Below are 23,106 nucleotides of genomic sequence, written 5' to 3' on the forward strand. Positions count from 1 at the left end.
AATTAAAAGGGATAAAGCCTTTTAAAAAGCACGTAAGGACTTGGAAATTTTTTATTTTCCATACATTAAATTTACTTAGATAAAAACATTCTAAAAATGTACAATTTTACCTTTAACAAAGTATAATAAAACATAAAAATTCCAATACCAGAATACTTGACATTTACAATTCAAAATCAAATTAGCTGAATATTAAATATTTACAAAACTATTTTAAAAATATTTATAAAGTTACATGCACAATTTTTAATACTAGAATTGACTGAAATAAGGGAAATGGCTCAAATTGGAGTAGGAGTTTCCTTCATTCCCAGTGGAAAATTATATCCAAGAGAAGCTGTTAAACTACACTTCAGAACACAGGATTTGCTTTGTTTCTGTACCAAAGCATCTTTACTTGTGTAAGAACTTAAATAGTCCCAAGGGTTTGTATTGTATTTCCTTAGTATTGTAGTAACTTACCTTTGGCCTCAACCAGCAATATGGTTTTCCAGAATCTTGCAAGTGGTAAGTACATTTACTTCCAACAAAATAGGACTCACTGGATTTACAAAGGAATTCTAGACCACTCCCAGAATCCATGGCTTTAAGTGTAAGCGACCTCTGATACATGTTCTGTAGAACTGATGCCATTGTGAAACTGCAAGAACTAATCTATTTTCATTTGGGGCAGTGGGATTAGTGTGGCTTCTCTGCCAAATACCATAAACTAAATTTTAGTGTCAATACTAACAAGCAGTAAACGGCATGAAACTCAAGATGAGGTAACAGGGTTGGTTTATACTATTATTTCAGGAAGTCCTTCACTTATTTTCTGACTAAATTTTTACTGGTCATGTTTTAATACACAGTTTAGGAAGTTTCACATAACATGAAACCTGATATTACTATGGAATCCTATTAATACCTGCTTCTTGATATGAATTTTCCTTGTTGAACCTCCTGACAAATGTTAATGACACACAAACTAACCTCTAATGCTTAATTTCAAATTGGACTGCTACTGTCAGAGGAGTTTGTTGGCAATTCTGCTTTCATTCTCTTCCTAACACTTCCATCACCCATACTTTAAAATCAGAAAGACTATTGTGAAATTGCACTCTATGCTATATATTCCCTCTGGTAAGGAAGGGGAAGTTATAACTCTCTTCCACATACCTATAGTGCTGAGATTAAAAGCAGAGAATGACAAGGAGTTTGTCCCTCTTTTGCATTTTAAAAACTGTCAGTTACCCTATAGGGCAATCTAGTCTGTGAACTAGATATTCTTACACTGCCACGGCAAAAATATGAATAAAAAGCTTATTCTGTGTCTATTTTCCATATTTTGACCTATAGAAATGGTATTATGAGCTGGTTCTTTCAGTCACTCTAGACAGACTAATTTGAGAGGAAAGAGATGGACTTGTGCCTTTTAAAAAGGATTATATAATTAAAGTGCTCTGTTTAGGCTCACCAACTTTGGTTGTTCTTGGTACAAACTGAACAGATTACACTAGCAAATCAGAAGCTACAACCCAGGTTGATGATTTAGGGAAAAGCTCTATAAACAGTACCGGCTCTTCAAAAATCTACATTAAGCTCCACTTCCTTCCATCTACTCAGGCTTTCCTGAGTTTGAATTTGAAATCAGACTTAAAAGGTAATTTTTAAAGATAGTTAAGTGCACGTTAATCAGTCTGGGAAATATCAGCCTTAACTTTACAAAAAGGAAACATTATTGAACACAAGAATTCTGAATGCAGGAATGAAACCATTTTTGAAGACGCTAACTGGATAAAAGTTCAGTTTAATAATCCTTACCACCTTTTTGATTTGTAGTGAATATTAAACAGACACGACTATACTTCCCAGCCTTGCCCATGAAACAAAATGCAATTGGTTTAGAAAACAAGAATTTTTTTTGCTATTGGTTTTTGCTAGTTTGAGAGACGGCGTTTAGTACTTGCATGTGTGTTGAAATAGTTTAAATACAGTTCAATTTTAAAATATTCTTTTGTTTAAAAAAAGTGAAAAAATGTGAAAGTTTGGCTTTCAGCACATGTTCCAGGATACTGGAGAGACCATCAAAATGTTTGCTACAGGATTGTAAGTGAAAACTGCAAGTTCCCTTTAACATAATATAGTACGACAGCTTTTTTTGTACTATTGTTTCAAGCTCATTAAGGCAAAGTAAATTGCATTGTCAGTTCTCATCACGTTAGTGTTGCAGATTTGAAAGTTGCTCGAGACCATTATATGTAACCACCTCAAAATACAGACATAGCAAACAATTGTTTCAACACTGTCTATAAATACTGTGTAGTGTGAATGGAGCTGAGGATACAGAAGTATGGCGTTTCTTCATTGCATAGAAATAAGAAAACAGAAATCTTGTTATTTTTGAGAAACCAAATGTTACACAACTTCAGGCTTTGGTTTCCATGAAGCCAGAAAACTATGACCTCCAAAGAAAAACTGGGACAAGTTTGGTGTCTTGTGTTACAATGCCTCTTTATCAATACTAATTTATCATATTGTCCTGGCCTGTTGTTGCTTCCGGGTGAGGCTGACAGTTTTGAGAAAACAGAACTAAAAGATGGCCCAGACATTTAACATTCTAACATTTGCCATTCAAATCTTGACTGACAATTTATTGGATTAACTACTTAAACCAACACTTCAGTAGCTAATGCCAGATCTACCCTGAGGAGCTTTGCACCCACATAAAAAGTGTCTTGCACTGGTATGGCTTTCCTTGCTTTCGAACCAGAGCAAGATGCACCAACACAAGTGCTATTTATTCTGGTGTAGAACATCTACCTTCGGGTTTGCACTGATATAGCTATATTGGTGTAAAAAAATCCCACAAGATAAACAAGGCCTCAGATATTAAAATTGCATACTCTAATCTGCAAAACAAGAATCACTTTAAATTTCAGGCCATTTTTAAAAAAAAGGCCACACCCATTGCAGCGAGTGGAATTCCTTGGGCAAGACAGGACAAGACCTTTTCAATTCAGCAACATGGGCTTTGTTTGGCTTCCTCCTAACTCTTAATTAAACTTGCCAACTCAAAATTACGTACGCTCGGTAGTTAACACCAAAATTAGTAATCTGTAGTCTACTGCCACAAAGGAGGCTGACAGTAAATCCTTCAGAGTCTTTAAAATAATGACGTTTACTACCCTTTACACGTTTGAATTCTACCCCTATGACTCCTGTAGCAAAAGCCCTGGGGTACGAGTCAGAGTTTCATTACATAAAGTAAAGCAATAGCTTGCTAACTCTGCTGCCAGAGTTTATTTTTAGGATGGTTTAAAATTCATTTACAAAAGCAGAGTAGTAAGGTTTCTGTGAAAGATACCTATATACAGTAACAGGACTTAAAAGGTGTTTCATGTATTACATAAAAAAAACCCCTCTTTGTGAAGCCTTTATGGCCCTGGAGTCTCTGGGACTTGGACCCTTGGAAAACTAAGTTCATTTCACTGCTAGTAACCCACTTCTAACTAGTAATAATGGCGACAGTGAGAGTAAGGTTGTTTCCACAAGGAATTGAAACTGCCATGTGTGTTCTTTTGGAAGGGAAAGGAGAGAATTATTTAAGAGTTTTATTGTGTAGTAAATCGCATAGCCTGCTGGTGCCAAAGTTTAAAGGTTGGAACTTCTTTGCCTCTTGCACTGGTCTCGGAGTGACACTATCTGCTAAAAGTGCAGAAGCCTGAATAGTTTTACATTCTTCTGTAGTGCAATCCTTAAAAATCCCAGAGATTAGTGCCTGATTACTTTTGAAAAAAAGTAGCCATTTTCCTTAGCCCAGGGTTTCAGAGGCTGGCTGGCACACAGCCGCTCATACCTTCAACCTCCAGCTCTCACTTCAGATCACACTGTAAGTAGCTGCCCTGGAGTTATCCTTTTCATTGTAGAAGGTCCAAAGATGGCAACATTCTTCATCAGAAGTGTGCAGGGTGGTTGCTTTTTTTGCATTTGCAACAGAAAATGTAGCTGGCCAGCTTCACCTGCCATCCACTGCGCATCAATTGCATGATACGTATTAGGCAAGTTCCATCTCCCAAGATCTAAACTTGAATTTTGGTGATCAAAAATGGGTTTGATGCACCCCTAAGCTAGATTTTCTACCTAGTCTAGTAAAGTAAAGCACCTTTGGATTAAAAAACTCATTAAAACTTAACAGCAATGGACTTCTCAGTTTTGTATTTAAAATTCCTTATCTCCATGGCTTACAGTGTTCTCTTGGCAGAGAAAGTATCAGTCTGTGGAGTCAAGACTTTCAGCTGGAGGGGCATATTTCAGCCTAAAAGTACCTGTAGAAGAGGGAAAGGGGGAAAGGAAGTCAACAATGCACACCTTTTTTAGCAGTTCTCTCTCACGGCATTTTAAATATCTGCTTCTTACAGATTATGCAACAGCATTATAAAATGCTATAATTTAAAAAAAAATTGATTTTTTAACATTTAAATTAATACTTTTCTTTAAAAAATAGCCCACATCAAGGCCTACATTTAGTATAATCTATAAAGTCATTTAAAATTAAATACCAAATAATGCACTACATGTTTGCTACCTTTGGGCCAGTCTACACTATATGTGCTACAGCGGCACACCTGCACCATTGTAGCGCGTCTGGTGAAGATGCTCTATGCTGACTGGAGAGCGCTCTCCTGTTGACATAATTACTCCCGCTCTGCGAAAGGCGGAAGCTATGTTGGCAGGAAAGCATCTCCCACCAACATAGCGCCAGTGTGGACAGTGCTTAGGTCGCTGTAACTTGTGTTGCTCAGAGGGGTCTTTTTCACACCCCTGAAAGACGTAAGTTAGATTGACTTAAGCAGTAGTGTAGATCCGCCTTAAATTTTACAGAAAGTCAAGCCACTGAACTGATGGAAGTCACTGGCTAAGCAACAACCTGGTTCTAGATGAAGTGCTAAGCCAGCTTTTGACAGCAGTAGCCTCAGGCACAGAGAGAATATTTTCATTCATTTCAGTTTATTCAACTAGTAAAGTTCAGTAACTTGTTCATTCTAAGTTAAGAGATGGACTGACAACTGAAAATGCAGGAAAACTTGTTTTCCTCTTCTAATATATGAGTAAAAACTAAGTATGAGAGGATGACATCTACTAGTTCTAAAATCTTGAAGACCTCATGACCAGCAGTAATCAGATACTACTACTAGTTAAAAAAAAGTTTTAAATGTGCTTTTTTATAAAAACTTACTTTTCCCTTTATGTAATAAAGAATGAATCATTCACCTTTACATAAAAATGTAAATAACTAAGAATGTGAATAAATGTATGTTAAACTACATATGCTTAAATAAATGTGTATAGATGTAATATATCCTCGTGGTAACAAAAAAGTGCCAAATTATACCAATCAATGAAAATCAGCCTATCTTTAGGAAAATAACTGAAAGTACAAATGCAAAACAAGACTGATATTAATCCAAGTTTCCTGCTTGCTGATGTAAATCATGATTTAAATCAGTGATTAAATCAAAATGATTTAAATAAATTCATCCTCTTAAACAATAAAAGCAGCAGCTAACCTCACTCTTACGAAGTTGACAGGGAGACGTCTACTGTAGGCAGGATGAATGGGGAATAAAAACACAGCACAACACAGAATGCTGCTGTGGCTAAGATGGAACTTCGGGGCAGCAGAAGTTTTAAGATATTAAAAACTGCAGTAATTCAGGACAGTTTTAAAGGAGTTGATGAAATGCAGCTTTAACATGCATTAAACAGCACCATTCTAGTTTTTTAGACTAAGGCTGTGTCTATACTACAGACCTTACAGCGACACAGCTTTACTACTGCAGCTGTGCTGCTGTATGGTCTCCTGTGTAGCCACTCTATGCCGATGGGAGAGAGCTCTCCTGCCGTCATAATTAAACCACCCCCAATGAGTGGCAGTAGCTGTTGGCAGGAGAGCATCTCCTGCCAACAGCGCTGTCCACACTGGTGCTTTTGTTGGTGAAACTTATGTCAGTCAGGGGGGTGTTTTTTCCACACCCCTGACCAACAAACGTTTTGCCAACCAAAGTGCTAATATAGACAAAGCCTCAGAAGTCTGTTATTGGCCTAGGATTGACTGATGCAGTGCCACAATTTTCTGATCTGCCACTGTCAAAATACTAAGTTCTAGAAACAACAGTAATTATTATTTATATTTTTAGCATTGCTGGAAAACACTGCCTATTCTTAAAAAAAAAAGGATAAGTTCTGATGACATTCTCTGCACCATCTAAACACAGACAAAGCACAACCTAAAATATTGTTTGCAGTGCCGTAGCCGTGTCAGTCCCAGGATATTAGAGAGACAAGGTGGGTGAGGTAATAGCTTTTATGGACCAACTTCCGTTGGTGAAAGACAAGTTTTCGAGCGTATCATTAGGTCACCTGAAAACGAGCTCTATATAAGCTCAAAAGCTTGTCCCTTTCACTCACAAAAGTTGGTTCAATAAAAGATATTACATTCTAGATTAACAAGGTGGGCAAGGTATCACTTTAGTATCGCTAGTTCTAGCCAAAAGTCTGCATTTCATTCTGGAAAGTTATACTACACACACTATTATTTTAAACACAGAACTTCAGGAAAAGAAAATTATGACCTGAACATGCTTTTGTTAAAGTAACAGTTCACTCCCAAATGTGCCCTGTCCTGATCCGAGGATTTAAAATCTCTTTTGGAGGTGCCGTTGCTACAATACTGGAAGATACATGCATGCCATGGAACGCACATTTTCAGTAACCACAAGCCAAGTCCTTCAAGAGGATGCAGACACTTCATTACAGATGTTGCACTCTACTTATGTACTTTTAAAATTTTTTATGAACTTTGAAGATAACCTTCAAAATAAGAAACAGACAATGGCTCAGGGGCCAAATTCACAGACAGTATAAGCAGCTGCAACACTGTAGCAATCAGTCAATGGAAGTTCAGCCCCTCCAACCCTCAAAGGGAAATTCACTCCTATGCAGAGGGCCAACACAAGACTTACAACAGCACTTATGCCCTAAAGCAGGGAACATGGGGTACACACAGGAGTCAACTTAATCTTCTGTGAAGTTAGCCCAGAGTGTCTCTCTTTTCAAAGACACTGGCTTACAACATGATATTCTTCTGTAATTAAATGAAAACTTGATATAAAGACAAGGTACCATCATTAGATTTCAGTCACATCCCCACCCATATAGGTAACTCCCATTCAGATCAACACGCAGTTCCGCGCACAGACTAAGAAGCCCCACATCAGCATCAACACCCGCTTCTTACCTTGCCTATTGAAATCCATTGGTGGCTGTTTGCAATCCTGAGCTCGGTGACCACTGGCCCCACAGTTGTAACAGGAAAGGTTCCCATTTTTTTTGTGACTTGAACCATTGCTGTTTCCCATCATTCCTTGTGCCTGATACACCCCTGCTGTTCCTGCCATAAAGTTCTGCATTTGGGGCACTGCAAACGTGGACTGCCCACTCATTACAGAATCCGGTGTTAAACCACTGTTGTAGGGAGAATGAACCATTGGAAAAGTCGTGCTGCCGTTGTACTGCTGCGTGTTGATGTAGCCATTACTACATAAAGTATTAAAGGATAGAAATGGAAAGGTAAACATTGAGGAACCTGAAAATGGGTGCTGGAAATAATTAGCATAACTGACAGTCATACCGCCTGAACCACAGTTCCCACTACACCCACAGGAACTACACACCATACACCCAGGAGGTTGCTGCTGCTGCTGGTGGTGGTGGTGGTGGTGGTGATGATTCTGATTTGGTACTGGGATACTCCCTGCAGATCCACCACTACTGCTGCTGCTATAGAAATTGTTCTCGGCAACAGACGAAATTGTGGGGCTAGAACTGGGGGCAGGACAACTGGGCAAATTTGCCATGTTTGCAAATGATGTGGATGGGTGGCTGCTGGAAGAGGCAGTGTTACTGTTTGCACAGAAGCTGCCTGGCATCGGAGCCACTGGCATACTGCTCATTGCAGAAAAGGCAACTTTGGTGTTGGCTGTATATAGAGCAGTCCGGGGATTGATTATTGCAGGAGAGACACTTATTTGCATATTGCTGGAGCAGGAAGTTTGTCCAGCAGTGGCAGAATCCGTAGGAACAGAAGAAGATACCAGGAGCTTGATGGGTGGACGTGCCATATGGAAGACTGTGCTGGATGTTGCAGTGGCAGCAGTACTTGCTTCCGCTATTAATGATGTCTGTTGAGTTGTTTTTATCACTCTGTCCAGAGTTGAAGCATGTACAACTTTGGTTCGAGGACCATAGTTAACAGAAGATGAAGAACTGTTTTCAGGAACTCCTGAAAGTACTTGCAGGGGCTGATGGGGAGATGATGTGGGCATCACATCAACCACTGTATTTCCAAAGCTCTTGTCCATTTTAATGCTGCTTCTAGGTCCAGGTGAAGCTTTATTTCTTTCTTCTAGAGACAAAAGTGAATGCACAGAAGAGGAAAGTAGCTTCATGTCTGTATTTCGCTCTGACTTGTGCATCGCATTTAGCATTCGAATAGGGCTGATGTGGGTGGAGGCTGCTGTCATCATTTGCATTGGCAAGATATGGTGGCCAGAAGGATTGGAGCCTGCATCATTCTGCACTGGTAGAACCTGGGCTGTGGGTCTGGCAGAGCTCGAAGTGAAATGATTTAGTAACATCACTGGCTTCTCCTTTTCTGAACTGTCCAAGTGAATCTCTAAACCTAGAAACAGAAAGATCTATAAATACAGCTGCTTCACTGGACAGGATCAACACAAAAATAAGCTTTGCTTGGTTTTCCTTACGTCTCTCGTTCTCCTCAGCACTATCTGAGCTCTCTTCCCTGGTCTGGATCCCCATGGGGCTGGAAGAGGAACTTGAGTACTCAGAAGAACTACCTTCTCGGGGAAGCGGGTGGGCTGGCTGATCCACATCTACACGCAGCTCTAGGGATAAAGTATGCATGATAAATCCGTTAGAAAACATGAAAACTATTTGCAAAATTGTCATCTAGATGACAAAAGCCTGGTACAATACTGCAGTTTATGAATGTGTCTCCTGCTATACTCTGACTCTTAATACACAAAGATGCTTCAGGCTACTGGGGATTCACATTGGCCTGAGGAACAGAAGTCCAGAAAAGTAATGGTTATGCAACAGCTCAAAGAGCTCTTCATATGCAAATCATGGAATGATAATTGTATGTTTGTTTCACTCAAATATCACCAGGAACAAGATTCCTCATGCAAACAACTAAGTTCTGGAAGAACATGATCACAAAGGACTGACACAAATAAAGCAATTCAGTTGTAATCTGAGGTTGGGGCAGTAAAGCTATGAGCTTGCTGTTGTGTGAGAACATATCCATCCTATACCTTATAGCTTACGATGGTGCACTGTTCTTTATATTGCTTATTTACCTGCAGCATGGTTGCCACGAATACTCTGGATAGGGCCTACATGAGTAGTAGGAGGGACCCTGGCCACTCCACTGCTGGTAACTGAAGAAGGTGTTCCTGGATTTAGGCACCGTTTCTCTGATTTTTCTCTACAGTGAATGGGGTGGAGGGGAAAAAACAATTGGTTAAAACAATTTGGTATTTAAACAGAGTTTTGAATGAAATTGAGGCAGATGGGGTCTATGTTGTCTAACTCAGTAATCGCAGTACAAAGATTGTGCTAATTTAAGATGCACAAATATGAATATCTGGAAATTAAATCAATCCTAGCCACTGTTTCTTGCCAGCACTTACATTGGTCTTTCTTGTTATATGGTATTATACTTAGGCACTTATTTGTACGAGGCATTGAGGATAAAACATCACAAAAGGAGAGACTGAATTCTATGTGATTAACTAAATACAGCGAACAGAGAGCTAGCCCTTAATTCCAAAAATGAAGAGGAAGCTAAATGCTGAGAATTTAAGAGATAAGTTAAATGTGATTCAAAGTTTACAAAACCTAAGGCCTGGTCTACACTACAAAGTTAGGTTGATATAAGTCCCTGCGCATCAGCCTCACTGTGCATGAGTTTATACTCAAATCTGTCTCTCGCCAAGATAAGTGCCCTGTTATGGCAATGAGTAACACCACCTCCCCGAACAGCGTGGAGCCATGGTCGACTTACTAAGGTTGATGCAGTGTGAGTGCAGACACTGCACAACCTGTGTCAACCCAAACAGTCCTCCATCAGTTGTCCCACAGTGCCCCATTCCCTGCAACAGTGACTGCTTTGGTCACAATTGTAAATGGCAAAAGCCTCCCCGTTTTAAAACCCTCTGCATATTTTTGAAATGCGTTTTCCTGATTGCCCACCTTAGCTGCTCTCCCTTGATGTGTACAACTGCCCAATACACCATGCTGGCTCCACACACTAGAAGCACTTCTGCCTGGATTAGACAGCACAGCTACGGACGAGCTGTAGAAACATGATCATCTACAAATAGATGGCACAGGGGATGCAAGCAAAGGGGTACGACAGGGATCAGCAGCAATGCCGCATGAAAGCAAAGGAACTGTGGCTGGTATACCACAATGTCAGGGAGGCCAACAAATGATCTGGTGCTGAGCCACAGACCTGTTGCTTTTATGAGCTACTTGCCATACTTGGCAGAGGCCCCACCAACACCCTGCAAACCACTATGGATACCTCACAGGAGCCCAAAACAGAGACCTCCACTGTGAACAATGAGGAGGAGAAGGGGGGAGATGTAGCGGGGGGGAGGCAGCAATGCCACAAGCCAGGACCTGTTGGAGACTTCACCACAGTCTAACCAGTCCTGCCAGCCAAGCCTGGAGGAGTCCAATGAAGGGGAAGGGACCTCTGGTTCTTGTGTTATGTGAAGGAGTAAATAACACTTCCTTATTCACTTTCTCCATCCTGGTCAGGATTTATATATCCTCCCTTAGTCATCACTTGTCCAAGATGAACAATCCCAGTTTTTTTACTCTCTTCTCAACCCAACAATTTTTGTTGCCCTTCTTTGTATCTTTTCCATTTCTAATATATCTTTTTTGAGATGGGGCAACCAGAGCTGCATACAATAATCAGGCAATGGGCATAGCATGGATTTATATACAGCAGACCCTCGCTAGAATGTGCGTCTTTATAGCGCAAATACGGTTATAATGTGGGACTGGGCATGAATCCCAAATTTAATTACCTTAATTGGAATCCACGGTAACGTGGTCCTCGAGTTAACATGGGACCGCGCAAGGATCCAAAACCCCACATTCTAGCGGGGGTCCAGTGTAGTGGTATTATGATATTTTCCATCATATCATCTCTCTGTTTTCTAATGGTTCCTAACATTCTGTTAGCTTTTTTGACTACCACTACACATTGAGTGGACGTTTTAAAAAAACACTAGAACAGTTTTAAAACAAACATTTCCCGGCAGCAGAGACATTAAATATATGGTCAGCTAGATGCATTTATGTGGTCCACTTGGCATATTTGGATTCTATAGAGCTACCCTTTCAAATGTAAAGTTAATGTTTTCCAGTGTGCATTACTTTGCATTTATCAACACTGAATTTCATCTGCCTTTTTGTTGCCCAGCCATTCAGTTTTGTTCAATTCTGGTATCCCTGTGCCGGAGCGCTGGGGTAAGCTCAGCACGCAGATGCAAGAACATGGTTTTTTTGCATCCAAAAGTTCTGCAACCACTTCTCGTTGTCTTAAACCTGCATTACACTGTGATCCAACCATTCAGTGCTTGTTTCTTGGACCCAAAAGCTGTGCTCCACCATCTGAAGCTGCTCCATGAATGCCACCAACAACCTTGGATTATTTTTCACTATGTCTCAGCAAACTGTCCTCAAAGAAATCCTGATGTCCTCAATTGTTGCGGTACTTCCTGCGAGTGTGCAGATACAGAAGGATCATGCGTCCTGTACTTGCGGTGTCCATGAGAATAGCACAGAGCTCTGTGGGCTCCATGCTTCTGTCAGAGATGGTGGACTCTGAGAAGTGCTGAGCAGGTTTGTGGGATTTTTTAAAAAAAAAAGTCATGAAAATGATGGGATATGGATGGCATTATGGGGTGGAGAGAGCTGCATGCTGGGAACTTGACCCCTCTCTCCCAGAGATCCCTGCACGACTAATTTCTACCCCACAACATATTGCAAAAAGTTCCCAACAGGCTTTGAACTGGAGAGTAGTGCGTGGCACACTGGGATATCTACCCATGGTGCACTGCACTTTGCATCGACACAAGCATTCCTGGTGCATATGTGCAGTGCCAACGCAAACAACCAAGTATGCATGTGCCCAAGTGACATACAAGCTTCAGTGGCTGCATACCAATGTAACTTGTGTCGACCAAAGTTTGCAGTGTAGACATGGCCTTCAACTAATAAAAATGCTGGGGAGTGTAGTGTAGTGTCTGTACCTAAACACTGGAACAGTTTTAAAATAAATATTTCCCTGCAGAAGAGACATCAAATACATGGTCAGCTAGGTGCATTTATGTGGCCCACTTGGCATATCTGGATTCCACAGAGTGAACCTTTCAAATGTAAAGCAACTGTAACCAATGCAGTGTTGTTTGCCCGAGTCTGTAGAGAGCGCAGATGAATGATGCACAAATGTGAACCCCCTCACTTCTGCATTAATCTGGTTTGGTGGGTAGCCCCAAAGCTCCGTGCCAACAACTATTTATTTACAGGTCATTTAATCAGACAGGATGGAAACCAAGTGAAAGCGAAGCACAGGGATGAAGGGGTTTTGAAGTTGCTGCAGGAAAGAAAATGAAGAGAAAAGAAAGGAGGAAAGAAAAAAAAGAGAAGGAGGATAGGGAAAGGAGAGAAACACAGGACAGAAAGAGCATTGTTGCTAATGATGAGAATGTTTTGCCACTGAGTGATGCTGAATTTAATCTTAATAATACTGAAGACAGGTAGGAGTTTAGTTACTATATACAGGGCATATGCCACCTTTGATCTTGATGCAAATATCCCACTGACATGAGTTGCTGTTCCATGGTGAATTGAGGGGAGTAGGTAACCCTAAATTTATGCTCCAGGTTACAATTTAAAATGGAACATGGCCCCCGTGAAGTTTACACATCTATCCTACAATGTCTAGGATTCAAATACTGCAGTTCTGAAAACTTAAAATTGAAAGTGACTTTCCTTGTCCAACCTGAGATAAATTAGAAAACAAAAACAGGAAGAGCACAAATAGTGAAAAGTAATGTGGATTTTTAAAATTCTTCCAGTTAAAATAATTTTAAAAGTAATTAGTAGCATAGTTCAAGGAATTTGTTTACTTTATGGTTAAAGCTGACAGTGTCCCCTTTGAAGTTGAGTTCACCAATTCTTTTATGTGCTTATCTTATCGGCCTTGAATAATCAATAATAAAACAATAAGTACTAAATATACATAATCCACATTTTCAAAGTGCTTTTCAAACTAATTAAGCTTCCATACCCCTATGAAAAAGAAGTACAATCCAGATTTACACACAGGGAAAGCCTGGAAGGTTTAACAATTTGCTCTGTCCTCAGAGCAAAACCAAGAGAAAAACTGGGATTAAATTCAGGAGCTTGTACAATTCTAGTGCCATCTAACCATATTCTACCAACTGAAAAAGCCAGACAGACTACACACCCCTCCCCATAACACACATACTTACTTTTCCAGTTCCAGCTGGGTCTTGAGTTTTTTCTTTGCTCCCATGGTGAGGGATTCAAACTTATTCAGATCTTCTTCAGTAAGGCTCAGAAACTTTTATAGGAGGAAATATGGAGCTGATTTTACAGTGTGCAATATATGGATACATACATTTCAAATGACCCTACTGTATTCTCAGTGATTTCCAATTCTAAGAAGCACCTTGAAGACTCTTGTTTTACACATGTATGTGAATTTTAATAAGTTTTATTCCAATTTTAAACTAAAGATTTAGGGCAGTATAAAAATGGAGGACTTGGATATTAAAGAGGTTTTTTAGATTAATTACAAATATACTGCTAAAATATTTGCCTATATTGATCATTCACAATAAAGACAACATAGTCCATGTGCATACGAAAGGCAATTTTGTATCATAAATGAGCCAAATAAAGTTTTAAGTTCTGGTTCCCTAAAAAAAACCCTGCCATTTTGAGACTTCTCCCCAAGGTATCTAATAATTATCTGGTGACTATAGGAATGACATAGCATACAGGAAACAGGTAATTTTGGGACTAGTCAATCTGGTGCAAGAAATATTTGACAAATTTTGGGAAGGACAAATTGTAAGGGGCAGATTAAGGTTGAAAATGTCTACCACTCCTCCCTTCAATGAATACTTAACGTCCATAGCACTACCACTAGCTCAATGAGGGTAAGACTGTAGCAGAATGCAGGGCCATTAACTACTTCCTAGCACACAAGGAGGGCTGCTGTAATGTCAGAAGCGGAATGATGCCGGTGCCAAGGTGGTGAGAGAGGAGTGAACTGTAGGTTGGGGATTCTTTTGGTTCTGTTTGTTTTGTTTATGATAAATTGTTTTTGACTTACACTGATAAAAGACCTGCTGCTGAAAAAGTCATGCTGATTACTGCTGCTTTATTTCGGCTGACAACCCAGAGTACACCAGTTGGTTATCAAAAGTTAAAATGTAATTTATTTTCCCTAAATGTGTCATTTAACATAGAAATCATTTAGCTATCACATCTAGAGCAGAGTTCAGTTTTGTTGCATGGGTCAATCCAGTTGCAAAGGTACTGTGAATATTTTTCAACAGAATATACATACCAATATAAGCACAGCAGTTGTTTGAAAAAAAAAAAAAGTCAAACATTAAAATATGCACAATTTTGTCAGGAAAAGGAAAAATGACTATACCTATTTTTCCTGAATGAGGAAAATCAAATTAGAAAACTGTGGCCTTAGGCCACAGTCACTGAAATAATATCTTTCAAGCCATGCTGCAGTGCTGAAAAAATCATTGCAATTCAGAGCCATGACTTAAAAGAATCAGAATAAGTATTTAATCCACCAGAGGGCACTCAAAGTTCAAATATAGTAAGAGGAGGAGGAGATTAATTTTACAACATGTATATTACAGATAGAACTGGGTATTAAACAAGTACTTACATTCATCTGATTAAAAGCCAATGTACTTCAAGGGCATTCATGACACTTTTTATGCAAACATTCATGCAATGCAAGTGATTTTTTGTTCACAACATTTGTGGAAAATGAAAGCATCCAACACTCATGCATGTTTACCCACACAGAAGCTCACTTCAGAAGTGAATCTTGACATGCATTTGGATAACCAAGACTTTTACAAATAGGAGGGAAAAAAAATCAAGAACGAGAATAAAATGTGACTTAGATGACTTATTGCACATCAAAAGATGAACAGTGAACAGGAAGAGCGAAGGGGGTTTGTAATAAACCAGACGTTGAGAATTCTGAACAAACTAGGAAATATTTAAAGTAAGTCTCTAGATAGTTCATCCACAAAAACAGGAGGCCATTTCACCAAATAAAGTGTTCCTACAAATAGTTTGCCCAGCTCTAGCTACAAATATCAACCAGTCTAAATGTAAACATTAGCCTATTTTGCCATTTCGCTTTTCTGTACATGCTAGAGAATATATGGCTTATTTAAAAAACAGATTCCTTTCTCCTATCTAGCCCACCACTTTACCTTCTCCATTGTGAGTTGTTTGAAGACAGGATAATACTTGTGCAACCGCAGTTTCCTAAGCCAGTCTAAAATCCCATTTTGCTCCTGGGTCTGCGGCGTCTGTGAACTGGAAGACAGCATGGGTGAAGAGGTGTCCATTTGGGAGCGGTAGGCTAATGATGAGCCTGTACTCCCTGAATGAGAGCAATGGGGCAGTGCAACTGAAGAAACAGCTGAGTGCTGTACATGATTCTGTGAAGACTGAATACCAGCTACTCCACATACAGGTCTGCAAAATAGAAAAATAATTTGATTTAGCATACCGAATTACTGCCATGCAGAGTTCAGTCAGTATGATCATACACACACACCCATTCACCAATAAAATAAAGGACCATGTGTCAGGGATCCAACACACTGCTTATTTTATAAGTTACTGATTTATACTTTTAAAATCTTATACTACTAATACAATGAAAACAGTACAGGTTATGTCTAACGTTAAAGTTGAGATTCCAACATTGGCATAGCTTTCCCCATCAATGCAACATATAAAAAAAAATCCATTGTGAAATGGTTTTTACACATGTGGAGTGAGTGAATCTATTCAGTTAACATTATTTTCCCCCTTGGTCTTTCCACTTCCAGGTGAAGAAACAAGAATCACCTCTCAGCTGTAAAGTATCCATTACTCAATTTCTGGATTTGTCAAATCCTAAGCAAAAAGGCAGGAATGTGTCTTTCCTTCTCTTCCCATGGCTGCCTTGAGCCTCTGTTGGAAGAGATCAGTGTCCTCTCTCAGGAAAGCCAGATTCACAGTTTAAAAAACACTGCCCTTAAAGGTAGACACTCAACTACAGAATAGAAGAAACACTATGATGGCTTGTATCACTTAGGTGATATTAGAGAAGACCATGGCTGTGTAATTATGGCTGCATGAGGATTATTATTATTTACTACTTGTATTCTGGTACTGCCAAGGAGACTCCAATCAGGGATCAGGGCCCCATTGTGCTAGATATGGTACCCCCGCATATAAAGAAAAAATGCTCCCTGTCCCAAAGAGCTCACTATGAAAGCAGAGGGCGAGCAACAACAGATGGATACAAGCCACAGCTGGGGCAATGCGAGGTAACAGTGAGACAAATATGACTAATATAATAAGCAATAATCACAGGGAATTCGCCCATCATTGTGGGTCAGCTGGTTCTAACAATAGTAGGAGTACTGATGTAAACTGATTGTCACAGTTTTACCATTCTCAGCAATTTTGCTCAGGGCAGGTAAAGACACCACACAAAAAATGCCAGCTGCTTGTCTGTGCTAGAGCTCCCACCTCTGCTAGCATGAGTAGGGCTGTGCACCAGTGCTAACAATTCCTAAAATCTTCAGTGTAGACAAAGTCAGTGAAACCACAGCTTTCAGAGTTCATTGCGCTGAGAGTTCCACAGATTAACAAGGTGAGCACGCACCCCCAAGTGCATATAACTGCATATAAAAAAATCCTCTCTCAAACAAGGGCATGAAGATAACTACCTAAGTGAAAGAATTTTACAACTCTACATTGGACACAGAAGTCAGGTATCTCACCTTCCAGATGCACCCAGCGTAGTGACTACTTTATAGAGAGAGGGGTTGCCAGGACCTAAACAAGAGGAAGATTAAAAAAGTTTTGACTGGCATCAGTTTACTAGATTTATGTCAATAATATGTGCATTTTAAACTGTTTATTTAAACTCACTTGAACTCTGAAGTTGCTGGGAGGAAGATGAAATGCTGAAGAATTTCTTGACATGATCATTTTTCAGCACATGGGAAGGTAAGGATGCCAAATACCTAAAAGTTAATTTACAAAATGATGTTTGTTTTGCAACTGACCATGAAATCAACACTGAAATCAAGAGTGAAATTTGCATTTACCTTTTTTTAAAATGCCTATTATTCAATAGGCATGCTATTCCTTTATACTGGTTAATAGTTTACATTCAAAGCTGATTACAGACTTATGAATACAAGAGGTTGGAACAGAGAAAAATCACAAGACAGAGTGTACAGGGATAAACTTGAAAATTGCCTCTAAAAATTGTGAAACTAAAGCCCATAAAGTATAGCTGTCTACTATTGTTCACGCTAAGCTTTCAAATGAACAGCAGGCATTTGAACATATAGCGCCTGGCAATATAGTAAAAAAGGCTGTAAAACTCGTGTCACATGTTTTCTGCTAAGCTTATTCCTCTTCTTGGAATCTAAAGATGGCAATCTTCTAGAACTTTATAATGTACAAAACATACATTATATTAATGTGCATTACCAGAGTTTTTCTTACAAAGCAAAAAAATTTGTTTGGTTTTCACCTGCCAAATCATCTACATATTTTGAAAGCGCTAAAAAAATTGTTGAAAAGTAAAGAAAAAACAGGGGGAAATGTTTTGACTGCATCTTCATATTTGTAATGTCTAAAAAGACATTGGGTCAAAAGTTACTTCTATATACAGTTTCCATCCTGAAAGTTCAGAGTTTATTTTCATAGTTTACAACAACAGAGACATGAGTAAGTCACTAATATGAAAAATGAAAACATTGCCATCTGGGGTCTTTATTTTGTAATGTATTTAGCTTTTTAAAAATAAATGTCTGTCTTTCTCTGTTGTCAAGATACAACCTTTGCTTTGTAAAGAGACTCTGCTGCTCTGTTAACCTAGACTTGTAGAAAACTGTTGCCAACTAAACAAAAGCAATGACAAAGATATGAAGCCTAAAAGGGATTATTTAAATATTAACATTATTTATCGTTACAATCTAAGCATACATTTGTTGCCTTTACTCTGGCAAAATGGTGTCCACCAGTGCCATTCCACCAACAACAGTAATGGGGAAAAAATGCTCTGTCCTGACTAGAAAAACAAGGTGTTTGGCAAGCATACTATCATGTTAATTAGCATGTTTTCCAACAACACTTTATATCCAGAGCAGACCAAGTACTTGCTGACATAATTTTGCTTGATGGTGTTCCAAATTAGATACACCTCTACCCCGCTATATCGTGACTTGGTATAACACGGGTTCGCATATAGCGCAGTAGCAGCGGGGCTCCGGCGGCGCTTTAAAGGGTCCGGGGCTCTGGCTGCCGCGTGGAGCTCCAAGCCTGTTAAATCACCGCCAGAGCCCTGCTGCTGCTACCCCAGGGCTCGCTGGCAATTTAAAGGGCCCAGGCTACACGCAGCGGCTGGAGCTCAGAGCTCTTTAAATCACCGCTGGAGCCCTGCTGTTGCTATCCCGAGGCTGCGGCAGCGGGGCTTGCCGGAGATTTAAAGGATCCAGGGCTCCGGCTGCTGTGGGGAGCCCCGAGCCCTTTAAATCACCACTGGAGCCCTGCTGCAGCTATCCTGGGGCTGCGGCAGAGGGGCTCCACCGGCGATTTAAAGGACCCGGGCTACATGCAGCGGCTGGAGCCCAGAGCTCTTTAAATCACTGCTGGAGCCCTGACACTGCTACCCTGGGGCTGCGGCAGCGGGGCCCGCCGGTGATTTAAAGGGCCTGGGGCTCCCTATGGCCGGAGGCCCGGGTCTTTAAATCACCACTGCAGCCCTGCCACTGCTACCCCGATATAATGGCGTTTCATCTTTAATGCGGTAGGGATTTCTGGCTCCCCATGACCGCGTTTTATCAGGGTAGAGGTGTCGTTTTAAACTATTATGGTTGGTCCACAATGACCAAGTGAATCATGTGGGGAAGAGCTTTTTAAAACCATATATTAATACGGTTTTGTTAATAGGATTTATATGCCACTGCAAGTGGGTGTGAGGACAAATCATAAAGAGACTTAGAAAATAGGTTAGCTCTACAGACACACAAGTCAAGCATTTTACATGAGCATAGCTGCTTATTCTACTTTAAAGTAATAGTAACATCACAACAACTTGATTCATGTTAACTGTGAGGAAAAGCATAATGGGCTGTGAAAGTGTTTAAAAGACACCCTCACATAAATGAGGACTATTACCCAGAAAACAATTTTCTTGTATTTTTCTACTAGTTCTGGCTATGTTTCTCCATTAAAGGCCCAGACCAATTTTACAGATCTTACTCAGGCAAAACTCCCATTTGCAAGATAAGATCTTGAGTGAATATCACAAAAGGCTGTATAACTAAAACACAATCTTCAAAAATGCTGACTATTTCATCTTTTTTTCCTGCTACTTCTTACAAGTGATTAACCCAAGTGTGGCCTCTCTTAAATTCCATATTGAACAAGCTTAAAACTTCACTCTTAACTCACTTTGTAATGGAAATGATCTAAATGTGATCACTTTTTCAAGGAACTTTTTCCACCTTAAGGCTGTAATCCATTATTTGCTTCTACCAAGGAACCCCATGATTTTCACTTCTTCGGAAAGTGTAACAAAGTGCAATGTGACCATGTTGATTTCTACACATAGGGTCCAAGTTTGTCAAAACTCTTGTACATTGAAATTAGTGGAATTACAAGCAACTATGTTTGTAGGATCAAGCTCAAAGTTCTTGAAAGTAGTTAGAAACATCTTGTCTACATTTTAATTTCTTGATATTCTCTCCCCCCCCCCCAACTCCCTTGGACAAGGAAGCCATACGGCAAGTAAAAATTAGCTTTCAGAAGCATACCTAACATCCGATTCCAGGTCCATGTGGTTCCTTTCTAGGTAAAATGAATCTTGACCAGCTAGGCAAGGAATGAATTTCTCTAAGTTTTCTTCTGGGTACAGCTGAGATAGCTAAAGGAAGAGGATATTATAAATTGGAAAAAACAGGTGAAAAGAAGGCTTGTTACTTATCATTTGAGGACCCTGAAATAGTTCATGAGTTACACATTTATGGAGTTCAATCTATTCATGTTATCTTAGGGTGCTTCTAAAATATAATTGAACAAAATCACATATAAGGACAAAGTACAAAGTAAAGTATTTTAGAGTCCTTTACCTTTGAAATAAATTCAGTCACTTCAGTAGAAGATTTGGTTACCAATGTCACTGAAGAATCAGACCACAAGACCTTAAGAAATGAAAGGTGTTCGGTTTAGTAACTAAGCACACAACTCTATGGTTAGCTCTAACAGCCTGGACTCAATAAACAGCAATGTTTATTTCACCCATTATGTGGATAAAGGCTTGGACCATCTGTATGTTTGGCATACATGATAAACATTTTTGTTCAAACACAGTTACAGTCCCTCGGCTCACTATTTTTATTTTGAAGATGGCTGCCTACCCTTCTTGCAGTATTTGACTCTTGCTAACTGCCATTATAGCTAAGACTATTCAGAGTTCTTAAAATCTACTTTATATTTTATAGAGCCTTGCCAACTATAGCAAATGTTAACACCAAATGAGAGAAACACTGATTGGAGAAACATTTTCCTCCCATTGTTAACTGAAACAGCTGGTTTGTAGAATCTGAACAACACACCACAGCATGTTACAATGCTCATTTGCAATCAATCAATTCCATATGTAATGCAAAGTTGAGGCTCCGAGAAAAACGTCCCATACAAAATAGCAGAGGCTTAACACTGACGCCTGCAGTTACTGTTCTATCTATACACTTTAGACAGCACCTTGTGTATGTTCTAGAAAAGCGAAGAGATTAGCTTCTCTTCCTATCTGCTTTTCTATAAAAAGTCCCTACAACTTTTTTTTTTTAAATCAATATTACATAGACCAGGGGTAGGCAACCTATGGCACACATGCCGAAGGCGGCACGTGAGCTGATTTTCAGTGGCACTCACACTGCCCAGGTCCTGGCCACTGGTCCGGGGGGCTCTGCATTTTAATTTAATTTTAAATGAAACTTCTTAAACATTTTAAAAACCTTATTTACTTTACACACAACAATAGTTTAGTTATATGTTACAGACTTCTAGAAAGAGACCTTCTAAAAACGTTAAAATGTATTATTGGTACACAAAACCTTAAATTAGAGTGAATAAATGAAGTCTCGGCCCACCACTTCTGAAAGGTTGCCGACCCCCAGCATTGGTTCGTGGCTGACTGGTTTAACTGAGCCAAAAGAATATCAGAAAAGTCTGGCAAGTATTGCTGATCCTAAAGATCCTTAGACTGAAAATACCTGAGGTCAAGTGTTTGGAATGCATCTGAATCTTCAACAGTAATGTATGGGAAAAGCCTGTTTTTATGTTTTTAAAAAGCAGGAAGCGATTTTTCCACAACACTAATTTCAATGACAACTGAAAACATATAAGGTTTCTCCAGCCATCAGGATTCTTCCAAAACACTAGTGAGTGGAGAGTAAAACACATGACATAATTGAGGAATTTCCGCTAGCTACAGTTGCTACACCAAACCTAAGAACGAAAACCCAAGGAGTTTCTACTTCTACAAAATGTCCCCTCCACCCCCAACCATCTCATGCTACATTGCCAATTTTCTTTCAGGGTTCATGAGCAGTTTCACAAAATATGAAAGGGGATATCTCTCCCCCCGCCCCAAGTTTTGTAATAACAATAATTGACAGCTGGCAGACTGTTTTATGTTTTGATAGCATGTTATAGTTCTCAGCATTTACAAAACAATTACATGCATTTCCAAATCAATGACAAGTAATTCTCATCACACCAAATTGCTTAGTCAGCTTTGCTTCTTTTCCCCATTGAATCCAAGCAGCATATTTGAGGAGTTTTTAACCCCGAGAACCGCAATTTATTGGTTTAGCTAAACTGTACCCTGTACTTTCAGACAGTTATAGAGTATCAACTTGAAATTATAGTTTCATTTGGAAATTTTGTACCTACTATTATTACAAGTAAGATCTGAATTACTATCACTGAAATTGCAGAGGGAAAACTGTTTATGTTTTATTGTTTGTTTATGCTGTGTATTTGACAACACTGCATGTGTAGTCAGTATCACAATTTTGTTGATAGTCTAGCATGGCATCAGACACACACACTTTCCCCCAGACCTTCCAAGAGAGTGTTTGCAGTTTTAGATTTGCAGCTGTTGTTACTAGTAGTAACAGCAGACACAGAGGAATGAGATGGTGAGGAGTGGTGGACCCAAGCATGTGTGTTGGCGTTTTGGGGCTTATCCTAAATACCTCTCTCACTCACACACACACACACCGACAAAGAGTCCTATGGCACCTTATAGACTAACAGAAGTATTGGAGCATAAGCTTTCGTGGATGAATACCCACTTCATCAGACACATGCGTCTGATGAAGCGGGTATTCACCCACGAAAGCTTATGCTCCAATACTTCTGTTAGTCTATAAGGTGCCGCAGGACTCTGTCGCTTTTTACAGATCCAGACTAACACAGCTACCCCTCTGATACTAAAAATTAAGGAATTTTAAAAATTCAGGATATTGTAAGGATACTCTATCAAAAAAATCAAATGGTAGTGTCACTTTGAAAAGCCAAGTTTTATTTTGAAACCTCATGTAATATCAATTAGCATTGTCCAAAATCTCTCTGAGTTTATGGCCT

At 39.5% G+C, this 23,106-nt stretch overlaps 1 protein-coding gene across 1 annotated transcript in view; it reads right to left on the bottom strand.

Annotated features, from left to right (window-relative positions):
* ZCCHC14 (zinc finger CCHC-type containing 14) overlaps positions 1–23,106 on the bottom strand; it is an 86,144-nt gene that overhangs the window by 1,300 nt on the left and 61,738 nt on the right. Inside the window, exons 4-13 of the mRNA XM_044986782.1 lie at positions 20,583–20,654; positions 20,268–20,377; positions 17,368–17,462; positions 17,217–17,271; positions 15,648–15,915; positions 13,638–13,729; positions 9,420–9,547; positions 8,805–8,945; positions 7,280–8,722; positions 4,228–4,307 (exon numbers count right to left, since the gene is read on the bottom strand). Coding sequence (XP_044842717.1) covers positions 4,252–4,307; positions 7,280–8,722; positions 8,805–8,945; positions 9,420–9,547; positions 13,638–13,729; positions 15,648–15,915; positions 17,217–17,271; positions 17,368–17,462; positions 20,268–20,377; positions 20,583–20,654 — 2,460 coding nt within the window. The 3' untranslated portion in view covers positions 4,228–4,251. The remainder of the gene's footprint in view (positions 1–4,227; positions 4,308–7,279; positions 8,723–8,804; positions 8,946–9,419; positions 9,548–13,637; positions 13,730–15,647; positions 15,916–17,216; positions 17,272–17,367; positions 17,463–20,267; positions 20,378–20,582; positions 20,655–23,106) is intronic.

The sequence above is a fragment of the Mauremys mutica genome, chromosome 14, assembly GCF_020497125.1.
Source record: "Mauremys mutica isolate MM-2020 ecotype Southern chromosome 14, ASM2049712v1, whole genome shotgun sequence".
NCBI lineage: Eukaryota > Metazoa > Chordata > Testudines > Geoemydidae > Mauremys > Mauremys mutica.